Consider the following 18,728-nt stretch of genomic DNA (forward strand, 5'->3'; position numbering starts at 1 on the left):
CGGGACCCGCCGTTGCCACGGCGACGCCGCTTGGCGCCCGCTCCCTCCCCCCCGCGTTGCCATGGCGCTGAGCTTGATCGACGTCCCGGCTCGCAGCGGAAGTGCCGTGCGGCGGCGGTTGCGTGGCGACGGCGGCGGTTGCGTGGCGACGGCGGCAGTTGCGTGGCGGCGGTTGCGGCGGTTGCGTGGCGGCGGTTGCGGCGGTTGCGTGGCGGCGGCGGCGGTTGCGTGGCGGCGGTTGCGGCGGTTGCGTGGCGGCACGGCGCGATGGAGGCGTCGTGGCTGGGCGCCGCGCTGGAGTTCGTGTCGGGCGGCGGCGCGGGGCTCAGCCCCGAGAAGCGCGCCGCGCTCGGCGCCTCGCTGCTCCTGCTGCGCCGCGACTACCGCTTCCAGCGCGTCTGGTTCTGGGGCCGCATCCAGGGCCTCCGCGGCGCCTATTACATCGCGGAGGGGCTGGGCGCCGACCTCGCCGCGCCCCGCAGCCGCCTCTACAGGTGTGCGGGGCACCGCGGGGGGCGGGGGGTCCCGCAGGGCTGCCCCGCGCCTCACCAGCCCTGCCCTGCTTGTTGCCGGCAGCTTGAACTGCGTCGAGTGGAACCTCCTGCCGCCCGCGAGCGGGGAAATGGTGGCGCGGGCTGAGGCGCTCACGGGCCGCTTCCAGGGGGACCCCTCCTTTGAGTATGAGCTCACTGAGGCCAAGGTGGAAGATGAGGAAAAGTCACCCGAGGACAGGCAGGAGGTAAACGTGACGCAGTTCCCTGAAGTCTACTCGCTGCTTGGTGCTGAGCGCATCGGGACTGCTGCGCATCTGCTGTAACACGCAGCTGATGGGTCGCAGCAGCAGCCCCATTCCCACCCATTTGTTCACTGGCATTTCATCTGGCCAGTTCCAGGCAAAATCTCCCACTCACAAGTGGCTCTTCCTTCGGAACTGGGGCACAGCTGCCTTGGTACCACCAACTGTTGCCCTAAAAGTTAGGAAAAAACTGGGTCAGCGTGAACCTAGCCCGTCTCGCGTCTATTAAGATGGGACGTTCCTGTGGCTTGTTCTCCAGTCTTTAGAGCATTAGCTGCAGGTCACGCTCCTTCTAAGAGACCTCCCCTCCCGAGCGCCCCTGTTCACAGAGCTTCCCGTCCTCCTCCGCGGGTAGCTGCCACCTCCTGATTTAGCTTGAACTTGAGGCAGTCCTGGAGTTAAACACAGCTCAGGAATGTTCCTAGTCTTTCTCCTATATGCGCAACTGGCACAGACTCACACTGCAGTGTCTGAGGCTTTATGCAGGAACCGCAGATACCTTTTTCTTATAACTGAACAGAGAGGTTACAAGTAGGTTATCTGAGAAGGAGAAAGGATGGATTAAGGGAGGGACAGTCAGTTCCATAGTGAGTCTAGAATGTCTTTTTCTAGACACGTTTTTTGTCTTATGAGAAGAGTGTTTGATTTATGATCGTCCTCCAAGATGAGTCTGTTGTGGTTTCTATTGTCACCTTGAGTTTATTTTCAGTATAGAAAACAAGGAAAGCCCTGCCTTTAATATGTACCTATTTTTCTTTAAAGCTCGTGATCAAGGAAGAGATCCGCCTTGTAGCTACCATAGAACAGATAGATAAAGCAGTTGGTATCATCCCCCGGGGTTCATTTGTGAAGACTCCCCTGGGGCCTGTGCATGAAAACAGAAACTTTGAAGGTAAATTCTCATTATCAGCTTCAGCAGTACTTTGATCGTAAAGTCTGCAAACAGAGATGATTCTCTCTAGCTGATGATTTGATTTCAATTTTCTTTTTCTTCTCCCTGAGTTAGATAGAGAATCCAGTGCCACTAGTGCAGCTTTTGTTCATGCTGTAGAGCTGTGACTATAGTCAGGTTCAGGTGCGTGATTCAACCTTGGAAGGTGGGAGGACAGACACTAATGGCTTTGAGTCATTTAGCCCATAGTCTCTTGTGCCTGTGTACAGTTTGTGCCAGTGTTTAGCACTGGCACAATTGTAACTGCAGTGGGAAGACCATTCTCCATCTCCATGCAGGATGTAACCAAGTGGGCACAGAGAGCTGGTCTTGACTGATGACCCTGGCTTACCTGGCACTGCAGAGCACAGCATCAGTGTGCACTGTCGCCCATTTCTGGCAAGTCTTTGGGCTTCCATGGGGTCTGCTGGAGAAAGACTGTGATTTTGTCCTGAACTGTGTGCTTTAGAGGAAATACTGTGTCAGGTATTATGTGATACAATGTCTGTTAGCCCAGCTCACTAATAATCACCAATGACTGTTTGCAGGTCTTTCTTTGACGGAGGCAAAAAAGTTAAGTTCCTATTTTCATTTGGCTGAGCCTGTTAACCTGAAGAATAAAACACTCCTGGAAAAGGCTGACCTAGACCCATCTACGGACTTTCTGGACTCTCTGGAGCATGATATTCCAAAAGGTAAAGAGAGCAATGTCAGGAGATGGAATGAAAGGGAATCTGGAAAGCACTGAGTAGTCAGTGTGTGGGTTCCTCTGGAGCTCGTGTGCATGGGAGAAGCTCCTGTACAGGAACCTTTTTCTTTACTGGAAACTTGTACTTGATTTCTAAGTGCACCAGGGTTGTCATATCCTTACAACAGGTTATTTTCTGACCACAACCCCAGTTCCCTCTCTGGCAGAGTGCCACGTTTCTCCCTGACTGCAGTGAACTCTGTGACAGCTGGTGCCCCGATGGGGGGAGATAACTCCACCAGTGGTTGAGGGAATTTATGTGGTTTAAAGTATTTCACACCTCCCATCCCCCCAGTATTGCTCTCTTTTATCTAAATGGGCTCTCATTAACACTAAACTGGTATCTCTGAGAGGCTGCATTAAAGCTTTCCTCTGATAAACTGTGTCAGAAATGCTGTAATGGAATAATCTGTACTCCAGCAGCATTACACAGTGTGGAAGGAGAATGGAGGACACAGTGTGTCTTCAGTCCGCGTTCTTCCTGGTAACAAGACAACTGTTATATCCATTTTTTTAAGCCTCTAAGGGACAACTCTGACAGGATGTTGCTTTAAGGAGATGTTAGCAGATAGGATTTATGTGGCTATTTTGCTTCTGGAGCTCGGAGTGAATTCTAGTTTCTCATTCAGAGTGAGAGGAAGTCTTTATATATCTTACCAGTCTGTGGATACGTTCCTTGCTACTGCAATATCTGTATATGGAACGTGCATAATTTTACAGAAAAGCATTATGCTTATAAAGTATGAATGATTTGCTATTTGTTTCTAACTATGTTTTGCTGATTTGCTGTGTTTTTCTGGTCAGAGCAAAGGAGTTCCACATCCTGCTGTCTGGAAAGACTTTGCGACACAGTCAGGACACAGTTGGGTTTGTTGTTTTATTCCTGTCCTTCAGTAGCTCTCAGTGACGATAGAATTTGCTGGAAGGAATAAGAACTGTCAATCCTGTAAATGGCTTTCCAGACTTTGTCCATATATATATATATATATATAAATACACAAACACACACATATATATAAATACCCATTTGCCCAAACTTTCCTTTGCCAAAGAGAACTGTGAAAGAATCTAGTGAACCCAGGCCTGAATTCTGCATTTTTTGACTGTTCTGAGTGAAAACAATGATAAAATGAAAACTATTACTCAAGTTGTTGGGAGTGCCCATTGCTGTAGTCATTTTCCAGAGGTGTGGTCTGGAGAGACTGCACATTTTCACATACAGTGGCTCACTGAGTTAGCCCTTTTGACTCGAAGAGGAGTATTGCAAGTGGGCTCCTGCATACCTCCTACATGTTTTTTTTTTTTTTTTGTTGTGGCTTCAGATGGCAATTCAGGCTTTGTCACTTTTTTTTTGCCACTGCAGAAGAAGATGAACCTGTAGTGTTTCTAGAAGTAAACAGGCACCAGGGGCTGAGAGACTGGAAGCTGATTTACATCACAGAGCTGTTTTTAGCTGCCCTTAGTTGTGACTTGCAATAGTGTAATGGCAGCTTCAAAAGACTGCAGATCTCATACTGCAATTTTCCATGTGGTTCAAAGGACTAGGCAACTTGTAGCTCATGCAAGGAATTGGACATGACTGAAAGGCTCCCACAAAGTCATGCAGCTATGTTTTACTTAGTGGCATATAGAAAAAAATGCTGCAATCTGAGTAGCAATCTGAGGTCAGTGGAAGTGGGAACCTTGGCCCCTCTTCAGGGGAGGCAGTTGCTCTTAGTGCAGATCATGGTCTCTTCAACAAGTTACTTCTCAAAGACTACCCAAGATCAAGATTGATCCATGCACAGCTCTGGCTCCATCGCCCTGCTCTTTTTTGGACTGAAAGTGGGGATTGATGGGATGAACTTGTCAGGCTAAGGAAGCAAGTCAGGAACTGATTGCAAGGTCAACAAGACATGTAGCCTCTCTAATTGCTTTCTATCACGTGCAGATAGGAGATGTGATGTTAAGAAAGAACAACCCAGCTGTTTAGTGAGCGCTGAGGTTGCCTAAAATATTGGTTGCTTGTGAAAATGGAAAAAAGAACAGGGGCCAGACACAGGCTTTGTGCTGATTTTTATCAGCCCAGCTCTGCCAGGGCTACTCATTCCTGATTGCAAGGAATTCAGACTTTGGTTCTTGGATCTCCTTCCTTCACCTCTGCTGCTGCAGGTTAGCCCTGACCCACAGCAACAATGCTCTGCCTTTGCTTGCACATTGTACATAGCTCAAGCAAATCCCTCATTTTGGCCTGAAGCATTTCCTGCCTTTCCTGGCTAAAGCTTTCCTTGTGCAGTTATTGTCAGAGCTGAAGCAGGAATTTCCAAAAGCATCACTGCATCCAGAACTGTGATTGTATCCAGAGCTGAACCTACCCTTGGCAAATACACAAAGAGTGGACCACTGGGTAACCATAATGCTCTCCAGCCTTTGCTGGCCCTTAGAATTGCCTGAGTATCTTAGAAAACCTAAAGAACAAGACTGAGAAATTAAAGGCTGATTTTCCCTGATTAAAATTAACAACTCTATTGGAGTAGTTTTCTTATTAATTGGAGACTGAGCATTTGTGATGGCTGTCAAAGAGGTAACTGTCATAAAATGTATGGTGTGTCATTGTATGAGAGCAGAGGTGTCTTATAGAATGGAAAGTTGGAGGCAGAGAGAAGATTTTATATGACAGCTCAGAGGTGGGAAGAAAGGAAGTTAAAACTGTTGAATAAAGGATACAATGGTAAAAGCAAGGAGTTTAGTACAAGATTGGAAGGAGAGGGGTTTTATAATAAAACTGTCTGCCACCCTTATCTTTACAGGTGATATCTATGGTGATTGCACGTTCCACATTCTGTCTCTGTGTCTATCTATCTGGTTATCTCTGTGTTTTAAGAGTTCAGAATATGTTGCTACTTTTCCTCTCTTTTTTCTTAGCATCTCAGCTCCCAGAGGCAAGTGATTAGGTAAGAATCTTAGCTATTATTAAAAAAAAAAATCCAAATTGCAGAGGAAAGTGGGAGAATTAAAATCTTCTGCTCTCTGAGGCAAACTCACAAATCGGAGCAGCCTGAGTCATGATTTTTGAACAAGGAGGGCTTGAGATACTGATCTTCTGTCACCACTGTACTGCTTCATCCTGATCCAAATGGCCAGCTGGCCACAACACTGCGCGCTGGGATCTGTAGGTTTTGCTGGCCATATGTCTGCATTGCAGATAAGCCTGTTTGCTCTAGTCTGAGCAGACAATCTGCTCAACTTTATGCACAATTAGATGTAGCCTTTGAGCTGGCAGATTGCCAGCACAGGCCTTTCTGTCGCATGGAGTTTGTCACTCTGGCCAACAGCATTTTAGGGACTAGAGTTGTGACTGTTTTTCATGTGCTTGTAAATAACGGGATGAAATTTGGCAAAGCAAATAGCAATATTTGTTAGCGTGCCTGTGCATTTTCACTTACCTAATGTGTAGATATGGAATAGTAGACATTTAACAGGCAGGGACATGATAGGGAAAGAGAAAATGGAGGGGGATGGAGGACTTTACTGTAACCCAGAATCAGATCAGGCAGTGCTTCATCTGGAAAATAGGAAGGAAGGATTGGAGAAAGCAGGAGAAAGCATCAGGTACTAGTGCAGAGTGGAAGGCTTGGGAGGAAATAAAATAAGGGGTGGAGAATTCAGTTTCTTGTTGCTTTCAAACTACAATTTAGAAAGACACTAAGCTGACTCGGAAGGTTTGTTACAGATTACTGGATCAGAAAGATCACTTTGATATGGAGATAAGGGACTCCCAACAGGGCACTGTTAAAAAGCAGTGTGGGAGATATGTCAGAGGCAAAGGGAAAGAAAACTCTTGGTAGGAAAAGATGTCAAGGGAAATAGAATTTCTATTTCTGTTCTATTCTATGAAGATTTCATTCAAATGTCATGACTCCCAATCAGGAAATAGCTGTTTTTAGTTGAAATCTATTACAGTTCATTGGTGGATTGAGAGCAGGAATTAGAATTAAAAGAAAACAATGTAAGAAAAGATGCAGAAAACTGGGAACAATTAGTGATTGATACATATTAGAGCTTATAATGCCTAGAAAATGACAAAGGGAGCCAGGATAACTGGGAGAAATCCATGGCTGGCTAGATTGGCAACTGTAAGGATTTTTTTTTTCAAGTATATCAAAAGGAAAAGCAATGGTACTGGAAACTATTACTAAATGGTGATAGCAAAATGGCTGAAAAGAATGTGGAAGGGCAGAAATGCTGTTTCTGGTTTGTACTTCTGGTTTATATTTGGAAAGACACAGGAATATAGACTCACATCATACGTAGACAATAAATCCATTTCAGTTGGTTTTCAGACTGTTTATTAAGGGGGAGTAGAGTTAGGCAACTTTTACTGAGGATCAAAAAATAAAGGGGCAGGGCCAGATAACTGACTCCTGAAATCATTACTTTGGGAGACTTGTGGCATACTTGTGATGCTAACTTTTAATACATTCCAACATTTAAGGAATATTCCTACAAACTGATCTTGATTAGTAGCTGTAAGTCAGAAATAACTGAATGGGTGTTTCTGGAGGGATTCGGAAGGGCTTTTAGCAGGGATCAGTGTTGTAATGATATTTTTCAATGTGTTTCTAAGTGGTCTAAAAGCAAAGGATTGGTGGAAAGACAAATAGAGACAAGGAGAGGGCAGCAAGAGAGTTCCAGTAAGCTGGACTTAGAGGAAATGCGCTTTGATGGAGCTAACTGCAAAGTCTGTATCTAAGAGCAGGGAGTACAAGCAGACTTTGAGAACTGCATTCTGGAAGCTGTGGCTTTGAAAGGAAATCCAGGCACGCCCCACTCCCCATGAGCTCCCAGTCTGATGCTGAGACTTAAAAGGCTAATGTGATCCCTGGATGTATAAACAAGGGCGCAGCGAACAGGAATAGGGAGGTGACTTTACTTTTGCATATACTACTGGTGGGATCAGGACTGGATTACTGCACATTGCAAAACTGGAAAGTTGAAGAAAAAAAGCCCAAAATGATTCGAGGGTTGGTGAGAGACATAAACAATTCAATTTGTTTATCTTAGGGAAAAGAACATGAGAATGACTGTATCACACTGTGTAAATACTCCATGGAGCTTAAGTATTGGGTACTGAAAGTCTATTTAGTGTATTAGGCAAAAGCATAACAGGAACCAGCAGTCGGAAATTATAGCCAGAAAAATTGAAATTAAATAATAGATGCAGATTTTAACAGTGAAATGATTACTTGCTCATTAGGGCAGTGGATGATTCTGTGTCTCTCCATGTCTTAGCACTGTGCCTAATGTCCTTGTCAGAGGTGTATTTTAGCCAAATGCAAATGTAAGTTATTAGTCCCAGACATGAATAACTAATGTAATTTAATGGCTGGGGCATATGTAGGAACGCAGAACAGATGATTTCCTGGTCCCCTTGGCCATAGCCTTGACAATGGCTATGGAGGTTCCCGTTTAGCTCGGGCTTCCTCGTTTTCAGTAACAAGGACACAAAGGTGACAGGCAGCGAAGGCTCAGCACTCAGGACAGCTGGCTTTGCTTTCTGAACTAAGATGCATGAGGGCTTGAAAGGGCCCTGAGAAGATTCCTGACTGGGCACTGTCCATTCTGCAGGCTGAACTGAAGGGAGGCTCCCTCAGATGGCCTTTGTGTAAGGCAGGGAGAGACTTCATGGCAATATCCTAGATGGGCCCAGAGCAGCAGAACGGATCACAGTCTTGTCCTCGTTTCTAGATTTTTGCTAGAGGAGGGGGAAAACTGCCTCGGAGCGAGCTCATTTCAGCTCCTTCACCACTTGGACTGTGGAAGAGGTAACAGCCGCTCAGGAAAGGAAGTATTTTTGGAGTGTTCCTTGCACAGCATTACAGACAAAGGGATTTGTGACCATTTCCTTGGCCGGATACATTTGGCAATAGCCCTTCTGTAAACTTGCTGAACAGTAGCCTGGGTTAAAACCCTAACCTCCTGTCCTCTGAGCTTCATTAGCACACACTTTATCAGTTCAGCAAAAGCTGATGCTTAATGGGCCCTTGAAGATGGAGAGGGTGCATTTTTGGGTGGGAGATAGTGTCCTGCTCTGCTTCCTTTGGCCAGTCTGAAGGGCCATTTTGGTTGCCTCGTCATAGCTGCCCCAAACACCCAGGTGCTGGGGCAGAGGGGAGAGGGCCCGGAGACATGAACCTGCTTTATCTCTGTGCATTAACACACCTAATTAACTGCCTTTTGACCCCCCCAGCGATTAATCCGCTCTCAGTCTCCGTCTCCAGCCATGTGAAGAGTCTGTGTCTGCAGAGGTATTTACAGCCCTCAGCCAGCCAGCAGAGAGCAAGCCGGCCTCTTATCAGGGCTCCAAGACAAATGGCTGCCTATCTCCCCAGCGGCCTTGCAAAATCCAGCAAAGTGCTATGCTGTGCTGGCCACCTACTTTCACCCAGCCTCCCTTCCCTGCTAACATTTCACAGATGTGACCTGAGCCCTCCCCTTTCATTGCTTAACAAAAAGCAGCACCTCCCTAGCTCTGTGAAAGCTGAGAGCGAGAGCACTTTAGTCCTTAGCCTGCCAAGAGCCACACGGGGACAAGGCTTTTCAAGCTGTCTCACCGAAATCCAAACGAAAAGACCCATAATGAATGAGAAAGCAGTGCCGCATTAGTGAGGTTGGGGGGGAGAAAAAAAATAAGAGGTGCCTCAAAATGTAGCCCAAAGTACCCACTGTGGCGCACAGCTATCGTTGTTCTTGGCTGGGAGCAGTGGCCCTTAGGACTGGGGAATTTGTGAAGCTGAGCTGCGATATTCCATGGGGGTTATCTGACATTTAGGCAAGTTGTTCTCAAACAAGCTTTGTAACACACTGATGCAGATGGAGGGCAGGAGATGAGTGTGGATCAGAACAGCTGGAGGCCTTTGGATATGGGAAGCAAACTGAATAGGTAGCGTAGTGGTTTATTAACGAGAGCAGAGGTTTTTATCTGGTACCTGAATTCCTCTCGTAAAACTGAAACAGGCCGCGGGAGTAATTTTAGGATGGCCCTATCTGCAGCTTTCCAGCAGGGTGCACTATGGTGCCAGCATCCTCGGTGCGGAGCGCGGAAAAGGAAACCGCACAAAAGTAAAGCGAGGAAGGAAAGCACAGAGAGGAGCATCAGCTTGAGTGGAAGGTGAGGCCAGAGGTCCCAGACTGTGTGTGGTACGTTGACCTCTTGAACCGTAGGTATGGAGATGGGACTCTGCCCCTTCCGAGCTTAGGCATCCTCAGTGGTCACACGCATGCAGGGGACAGAGACAAATGGAGGTTTCCTTCCTCCTTCAAAGATGGACACATCATCCTTTTGCTAGTGTTGTGCGTCCACTGTGGAGCCTAGAGGCTGTGAGAGCCATCCCTTCAGGGAGCCACGAGACTTGCCTGGGAGCAGACACCACGTTCCTCACGCAGCTGGGGCACTGCCAGCTCAGGAGTTCAGCATTAGGCTGGAATCTCTCCTGTGGCAGCACGGCAGGAGGACTCCAGCGCCAGAGAGTACTACAGCTTTTAACTGGTGGTCTGCGAACTGCCTTGATTTCTGGAGGGAAGGCTGTTTACCTTGGGCTTTGTGTCTCTGGGTAATAAAGCAGCGCATTCACTGCTCCTGGGTCCTAGGTCTCTGTCTCTTCAGGGGGCTTGTTTAGTCAGAGGCCTTGGGTGAGTTTATACTGGAGCGGGGCTGCCCATCAGCCGAGAGCTCTGGTGGAGTCTTTCGCCTTCCTCACTGCTGCGGTGAAATGAGCAGGACAGAAGCAGAGTCTTGTCAGCAGCTTTTCAGGGATTGTATTAAAAGTTTATTCTTCCTCAGTAAAAGAAAGCACTGCACAGCCTGTCTCCATTTCAATTCTTGGTTCATTGGACGTGAAAAGGGAGATGAACAACTTGTTGCACTGATGGGAAAGGCAGGTAGAGCCTCTCAGAAATAGAAGATGTAGTTTTATCACCACATTGGTCAACCTTGCACTTTTTGCAGAGAATGATGAAAAACTACTCAAAGGGGAAAGCCTAGGGCAGCTCCTCTGTTGCTGGAGGTCAGAAGGAGCCCTCGCCGGGTCAGCGCTTGCCAGGAACAACCGATTGCTGGACAGGCTCTGCAGAAGCTGGGCAGGTGTCAGTGCCAGCCTGTGTGCGACTTTTCCCTTCTGCTTGCTGCTCCTTTGACCATAGAACGTTTGCAGAGAAGGAGTCAGGAGGCATTGGCATGTTTTGCTGTACATAGAAATCATACGGGTTGAGATTCAGCATACTGAAGAGGTATGTGGCGGTGTGGAGAGGGAAAATGCTCAGGGATGATTGATCTATGGGTGTATTTGTACAGCAGCTGTGCTGTAGAGAGGTGTCCGGGCTCTCCCAGGCACTAGAAGATGCTTAGTTGTCTTCAGTGCTCAGAAGCAGCTCACAGATCAGCACAGTGGTACTGTATGGATATGCTCTACATTACAGTCTTCTCAGGAACTGGTAAACCGTTAATTTGGGCTAGAATTCATGTTGAGCTAATTACGAACACGCCCTGAGTTTATGATCCACACCATCTGTTCCTTGTGTTAAGCCCTTGTAAGCTAGTCTTGCTACTTCACTGATGAGGTAGGACGTGTAACTGCGGCAGTGCTGGGGCTGGTAGCCTTGCCCCTCGAGCGGCAGAGTGGATCGGATGTGCTCCAAGCGTTTGGGGATCCTGATTCCCAGGGCCACCTGCTTTGTGTTCCCGCAGAACTCGGAGATCAACGTGAGGTTCTTCACCCCTAGTCCAGCCCGCTCGTCCACATCACCTCCTCAGCACGGGCAGAGCTTTGTGATGAGGAGAGGCAGAATCCTACGAGGTGGCCGTAATCTCCTCTGAGTCAGACAGATATTCCCCCTTGGTTAAGAAAGTGACAGTGACCGAAAGCTCGAGGGGGAAGAAGGCTAGAACAAAGCTGCCTATTGCATCCTTTCATCAAACCGTTAATCTTTCTTTCAAAGACATCACATTTGTTTGGTGACAAAGGCCCCAAAGAAGCTGAATTGAGCTTGAAATCCTGTAGCAAGATTCAGAGGAAGCGTCTTTCATTCGGAGCAAGGAGGGGCGAGAGGCTTCTTTTTCTTCCCCTTAGCCAATGGGCTCACAGGAGCCTGCGAAGGTGACGGATTAATGCCGGGGCTCCCCAGGTAGGTGCTACGTGACTCCCGGCACGCTCCAGAAACGTTTCCACAGCGACCAGCTCAACAAGAAATATGGAGTGTGGCGGGATCCGGCGGAAACCCGCGCTTTGGCAGGAGGGGCCTTTGCCATGCCGAGGTTCTGAATCTGCTACGGAGGGCGCAGGATACAATAATCAGTGCTGTAGCTGTCAGAATTCCAATAGCTGGGATTTTGATCAGCTTTTCCCACTCCTCATAAGTTTTGATTGTGTATTGTCTCTAGTGCACAGCCCCATTCCAAATCCTTGTTCCAGATGCTCTCATCTGCCTTTTTTTTTTTTTTTCTTTCTCTCTCAAGGGAGAAAGAATTCTAGCTCTGTTCGGATTATGAGGTGGATTTAGGACCAGAGGGCTGACTAACTGTGCTAAAAGAGAGGCAGTACTTTGATGTGCATTACTTCTGTGCTAGTGTTTTCAGCCCTTCCCATCCTCTGCTTTTTATTTATGTCTGTGCATTGTCTGTGCATTGTCTCTCATGTTGGCATTGCTGGCTGTGCAGCCAGATTCCAGCTGGAAAAATAGCTCTTTATTTTTGGTGAGACTATTTTCAGCCAGATCATTTTGCTGACCTGGTTCGCTGAGCAGCGAGCACTCTGGCGGTCTCTGGGATGAAGGGGTGATGTGGAGGGGAAAAGTGTTTGAAGCAGAGGCTGCTTCAACTGGTTTATGCCACAGTGTCACATGTCCAACTATGGCCTGAATTTTACCCAGCGCTCTAAGGCACCTCAATACTATGAATGTGGGACAGCACTGCAGCCCCAGAGTCTGTCTCGTCGGCAGCAAGCAGGTACTTTGCCCATGATCAAAAGGCCTAGGCCTGTCTTTAACATTCTTGCTGCAGAGAAGTCCCCAGTGGGAGAGGAAAACAGAGAGAAAAAGCCTCTGAAGTGAGATTGTTTTACTCTGAGGTTTGGGCATCATTGTATTTTTGTGTCAAAATATGGCAGGCATTAGGAACATGCAAGAGCCTCTTGGCAGCATCTGACTGTTTGCAAGCTCCATTTTCCTGGCTCTGGTGGCTTTTTAAAATAGTACTGAACCTGCAACCAGTCTGTGTTTTTATTTAATTATTATTAAATAGTTATATGGGGCATTGGAAATATTGACAGCAGTGTTAACATATGGGGTGCAGGTGGTGTGTCAGGCAAGTGAAAAGAGAATTACTTTGCAGCCAGTAAATGGCGTGAAGGGGTCTGAGCCCCACAAAGAGTGTTTGGATGTACCCTTATGGCTGGTGGGCTCTGCGTGCAAGGTCTGTGCGGTGAAACTTGTCAAGAGCCAGAGCCCGGTGACCTCTCCTTGCAGCCGCTCTGCTTCGCCATTCGCCTTCATTCCCTGCAGACAGCAAATGAAGAGTAGCAGGAAGCTACCTGCGGCGCAGGGGACGAATCCCACGGGTGCTGCGTGGCCCCGTCGCGAGTGACCTGTGAGGGGTAAGGGCTGCTTTGCGGTGGCCGCTCTTCCCTCGGGATGTGGCCTCCTTTGAGGAGAAGTTGATACTGGCATTTTTATGACCCTGCGTGAGGCTTCGGGACATGAAGCCTCTGTATCAGACTGTTTAGATTTAAAAGCTGTTTCTTCTCCAGCTTGTTCTGAAATGAGGCACTGCTGAATCACCTCCAAAGCAGTAATGTTATGAGAGGTCATACTGAGAGTGGACCGGTCGTAGCAGGAAAGTTCTTCTGAGAGGAGCCCACTTAAAAGGCTTTTGTTTAAAAGCTAATGTCACACGCACCCCATTGCCTCTGTGAATTACAAGATTCAGCCCATAGCCCAGACAGACACGGGGGATGAGACAGGGATTTCTGTCGGCGACTGGAAAGGAAGACAGAGCTGAGAAGGAGGTTGACTTTTGAAATTCAGCCCTGATTTCCTGGCAGCTGTTGAAGGGCCATAAAACAGGCAGTGGTTTAACACTGGGTGAGCATCAGGATCTTCAAAGCACTTTCTTGTTTGGGAAAGATGTAAGGAACTCCTCAGAATTCCTGCCTGTGTGTGGAGGGGTGGAGGCTTCAGCCCGCTCCAAAGAGGGAATAGGAAGCTCCAGATCTTCATCCAGCGGATATTTTTCCCATGCTCTTTCCTCCCACACAGCAGCTCCCTCCCTTCCCTTCTGGAGCAGCAACAGGCAATAGTTTCAGCACAGACGGTGCTTGGCTTACTGAGGTTTGCTGGGTGCAGCTTACGAATTAACTTTTTTTTTTTTTTTTTAATAAAGGAAATATTTTGAAGAATAGAAACCTTACCAGAGCAGTGTTACTGTGAAAAATCTGTAGTGTGAGAGCAATGACCTCTAGTTCCCTCAGCAAGCTTTACCTGATGAGCAAGGGACTGGGGAGTTAAATGTGCTGCTTGGTTTAGGGGCTATACAGACTATGGCTCATACTTACATGTAACTTAAAAGCAGTATTTAACTCTAGGAAAGACAGCTCTTACTAGACTTCTTAGTCTGCATCTCTTGCTGTCTCCTAGCTGCATTCTCTCCAATGCAAATGATAATAACTTTATTTAATTTCCTGACAATTTCTATCTAGGAGTCTTGGTGCACGTTTTAGACTGATGCTCCGAGCTGCTCAGTCTCCAAGTAAGAAACATCTCACCTGACACAGAGGTAATGATGACAGCAGGAACTGCCTTGTGATGCACTGGGCCAATGTAACAAAGATGAAGGCCCAGCTTCCTGCTTCTGTGCTTTTTTATTAATTCCTGACCGGTACGTTCTCATGCAATCACCTTACTCCAAGAGCCATTTGTAAAAGCAGGGAAGTGAAAAACACAGGATAACCTAAGTGTATAATTTTCCTAATTCTCCTGAGCCACTTTATACTGTTCATTGGCTTCTGATTAAAGTAGTTTTAAAGTGATTTATGACATGGCTATTTAATACTCCTAGAAGAAGAGGTGGGCCTGAAAAAGCATCTTGTTGTTTGAAGATGATGAAATTTGAGCCAAGTGTCTCTTGAAATCAGACTTTTTTTTTTTTTTTTTTATAACTTGAAACATTTCCTTGAATGCTGCTAACATGGTGAGGTATGGTAGAAATTAGTATCTGAGATACTGGGCTCTAACTCACCTGAACTTTAAAAAAAAAAAAAAAAAAAGGATCAAAATCAGGAGATATATTGCAGAACTTTCTTCTGATGTCTTCCTAGAAGGCACACATTAGCACTGTGTGTCAACGTGGAGTTCCTGATTGGGTTTTGTGCATTGTCTAGAGAAGTAAGCTGAATAATCACTGATACCTAGACTAGAGAAATCACCTCGGTGGTCTGCTTAGTAAAAGCAGGAAAGGAGCATTTTTGCTACTGCTGTTCAGCTGTGCAGGAGAAGTAGCAGCTCTAAGACTGGTCATCATCATGCCTGAGAGCAGAATATGAATGGAAATGACATTATAGTTCCAGGCAGTTGCTTTTAATTCTTTCTGTTTCCAGCCACTGTTGCTTTGGCCCTGTTGGGACTGGTGTTGACTGACCTGCTTTCCTTTTTTTTTTTTTGTGTATGTGTGTGTGTGTGTGTGTGTTCAGATTCTCATTTCCCAGGAAGAGTTACTGTGCAACATCAGCAGAACTGTCTATATTTGCATAGAACTAAATACAAAAGCAAGAATTGGAGTTAGAGCTGGAGTGTATAGCATAACCTTAATACTCTCCAGAAAACTCCCACTAATGAAATAACAAACCTGAGCCCTTTGGGAACTTGCAACTTGGGCAGACTGCAAGGAACGAAGCAGCTGCACATCACAGCTTTTGGAGATTTAGCGTGAAAGTGAATGGAGCTGTCTGCAATGGCATCTGTGCTTCCTGCCAGGGCTGAAGGTGGCAGGGAGGTTCCTCTGATCAGCAAGGAGCTGATGAATACTCTGCAGAGACGGACGAGCCTGTGTGACACTGGACACGTGCTCTGAGGAGATCATGGGCTTGTACTATATTGCCCCAGAGCATAGATATGGGGATTTAATCAAGCTGAGCTCCATGTGCTGCACCTTCTCTGTGAATTTGTTCAACAAAAAGAAGTCTGAATCCAGATATCATTCCTGACAGCATGAATATCCCTATTTTTCCTCTCATCTTTCCCACTTGTCATCCTGCAGGCATTTCCTTTTGTTCTTTGATTGTAGCTGGTTTGGAGCAGAGAGTTTATCATTAGCTATTTTTATAATAGGGATTCTGTATGCGTTCCACAAGCCCTCACACGCTCAGACTGCTGCATGTTCTCAGCGTGCCGGGAGGCGTTAAGAGACTGGGTAATCCCCGAAGGCTTTCACCACCCGCACGGCACAGCCCTACACTTGATGGACTTGCTTCTTGGTGGACTGGTCCAAAATCAAACACAGTAGGCGTTCTTCATTCCCTTAGCTCCTGGTCGGAGGAACTAGTCCAAAAGCTTACAGTCCTCTCTGCAAAGCAATGTGTGAAATTGCAGCAAGAACTGTGGGCTTTTCGCGGAAGGGCTTGCAGATCTCCAAACTGCAAGAATCCTACGCTGAAAGAGCAGTCAGATTGGTGTCCAAAGGACAAATGGACAACCTGCTTGTCACACATTCACATGTAGTTGCTTGCTACTTGTTTCCCAATACCTCTGCGCGCAGTTCAGTGGTTGCCACTAGCAAACGATGAAGATTTGTAGAGGCAAAGTTCAACAAGTTGTTTGAAAGCTTGGGTTTTGACAGCAGATGGCTGTAGTGCTTCAGTCACGGGATTCTTCTGTTCTTCTACCTAGTGAACTGTGCTTCCTTACCTATTTTTTCTACTCTTTCCAAGTACTGAAGCTTCTGAAGTATATGCAGATTTTGTAGCAGCCTCAATCAGTTAGTCAGAACTTGTAATCACAATTTAGGGTTGGTAGTGGCTGAACCATAATATTTTTTACTTGTTCCAAGTATGACAAAGATGCAGTCCAGCTTGTGTCTGTATGAGTGGAGACTGCATGGGAGATTTATGGGTGCCTTGTCTTGTGAATTTGCTAGCTCATGTTTTAAATAGGACCTTGCAAAGAATGTGACAGTGCAAGGATGCTGCCAAGATGGCAAACACCTGTACTGATTCTGCCCCATGTTAGGTAGTGCTTTGCTTTACTGCAATTCCAGCTGTTTGTCTTTAGTGGAAATATGGAGCGGAGTGAGTCAGAACTAAGTTTGCCAGTGCTGAAATCTCCTGAGTCCTTAAAGGCTGTGAATGTTTCCTTTGTGCTTTTATATTGCAGCCAGCATCAGTTTGTCAGAAAGTTCAGTGACTGTCCCATAATGTAGGGGGTTCTTGCGGTTCATTTAGTTATTTTTTTTTTGTGCAAAACTGAAGAGGGTATTTTAAAAAACTAATGGGTCAAAGATGACACAGGAATTATGCTGTGTAAATTATGAGATTAGATACCTGTGGAATTTACTACTGAAAGAGACAAGGGAAACAGTGGGGTGCTCGGCTGCTGGCAGAGCAAACGGGCGGCTCCGGGAGCTCTGCGCAGCCCCGTCTTGTGGAGAGCTGTTGGAGGGACTTGCTGTGTTTAAGCCCTTCACCCCCTGAGAGTCCTGTGTCAGCTGGGACTAAAATTGGCCAGCAGTTCCTGGGAGGGGGAGGACTGACTGGCAGCTGAGAGCGATCACAAAAGCCTGTCCCCAGGCTAACTGCAACATGAATATGCATGAGTCACAGCATAAATTCATGAGCCTAAAATTATCTACGAGGCTGAATGCCATCTAGCTGGCCCGATACATTAGGGCTTACTCTGGAAATAGTGGTTTTGGCTGTGGGTGCAGATGGGCTCACAGCTGGACTCCAGGCCAAGAGTATCCTAACAGCTCCAACTGCAGTTTTAGTGATTTGGGCCTTTTGCTTTTTGACAACGGAGATTCAGCAGGAACCTTCTTCCCCACATTTTAGCTTCTAGCTGTTACTGATTTGGTGCTGAAGCTCAAGTTTTCTTCTTCTGGCAGTTCCTTGCCCTTCGTGTTGAGTCCAAGCTGATACTGCTGCCCTCTCCCCTCCGGCATTGTTCCCAGGCTGTCATGTCAGGCACAAAACAAATACTCAGTGGCTCAGAGCTCCTTGCATCCAGGAGAAATTGCATTTTCACACTGGCTCAGAACCTCCTCTGCTGAGCCAAAGCAAAATTAACACTGAAACTAATCCCTTTGCCCTTACCACGCACGCCCCCTTTCATGGGGCAGCCAGAAAGACTGAAGAGAATTAACCTTTTCTGTAAATTTCTGAGATAAGAAATACCCTGCTTTTTAACTTTCTCTTCTTTCCTTTTTTCCAGTACCTGCATCAAGGAAAACAGTTTTTCCCTGGGTGCCAGAAAGCGCCTTCTTCCTCTTTTCACTAATGAGTTTGGGAAGGATTTTTGTATCTGTACCTATTTGCCTGGGACTGCCATATAGCTTGGACAGCCTGTTAGCCAGCCCAAGTAACTTGTAGATCTTGTTGAGTAACTGCTGCTCACTCTCAAGGGTAGCCCAGAGTAGCTGTTCTCGCTCCTAGGGTCAGGAGTTCCAGGGCTCTGTCCCTTCCCGTGATGCAGACCACACTACCCTCCCAGCTGTGGGAATATGCTGCTGAGTGAAAATAGAAACAAACATATAGAAAATAAGAGGGCAGCCAATAATGCTGAAGTGACAAAAGAGAGAGAGCATTAAAGTTTTGGTCCCTGTGGCTCTTCTCTTTCTGGTTTCTGAAATTCCAGTGTGCTGATGCAGCCTCGTGTACTGCCAACTCCTCAGGCAGAACCCACCATGATCCTTCTCCCAGTTCAGGGACATCTTGCTCTAGGAAGGTTGCTTTTCTCTCATTTGCACCTTTTCAATACAGGCTCCTGGGCTGTCCAGCTGGAAAAGGGAGGTATGGTGGTGGTGCTGAGGAGCCTGCTGTGGCTGGGATTGACCTTCTACCATGTCCCAATGACCAAGCAATATGGCTACGTCTACTTTGGCACCGGTGAGAAGAACTTAGATCTGCCCTTCATGCTTTGACCCTGCTGCCTGGGCTGACAACTCGAGAGTGTTTAGATGTTATCCGTCAAAATGTGTTTATTGCTTATTGTATTAAATATATGAAACCTCTGCA

General features: G+C 46.8%; 1 protein-coding gene across 1 annotated transcript; it reads left to right on the forward strand.

The window, feature by feature from the left end:
- The first annotated feature begins 267 nt into the window (after positions 1–267).
- Positions 268–18,728, forward strand: RSPH9 (radial spoke head component 9). Its single transcript, XM_088524227.1, has 5 exons — positions 268–494; positions 577–739; positions 1,559–1,688; positions 2,276–2,422; positions 18,474–18,728. Exons 1-5 carry the CDS (start codon positions 268–270, stop codon positions 18,632–18,634), a joined length of 828 nt encoding a protein of 275 aa, XP_088380353.1. The 3' UTR covers positions 18,635–18,728.

This window comes from Tinamus guttatus, unplaced genomic scaffold, assembly GCF_059628265.1.
Source record: "Tinamus guttatus ecotype Peru unplaced genomic scaffold, ASM5962826v1 Tinamus_guttatus_pri_ptg000208l, whole genome shotgun sequence".
NCBI lineage: Eukaryota > Metazoa > Chordata > Aves > Tinamiformes > Tinamidae > Tinamus > Tinamus guttatus.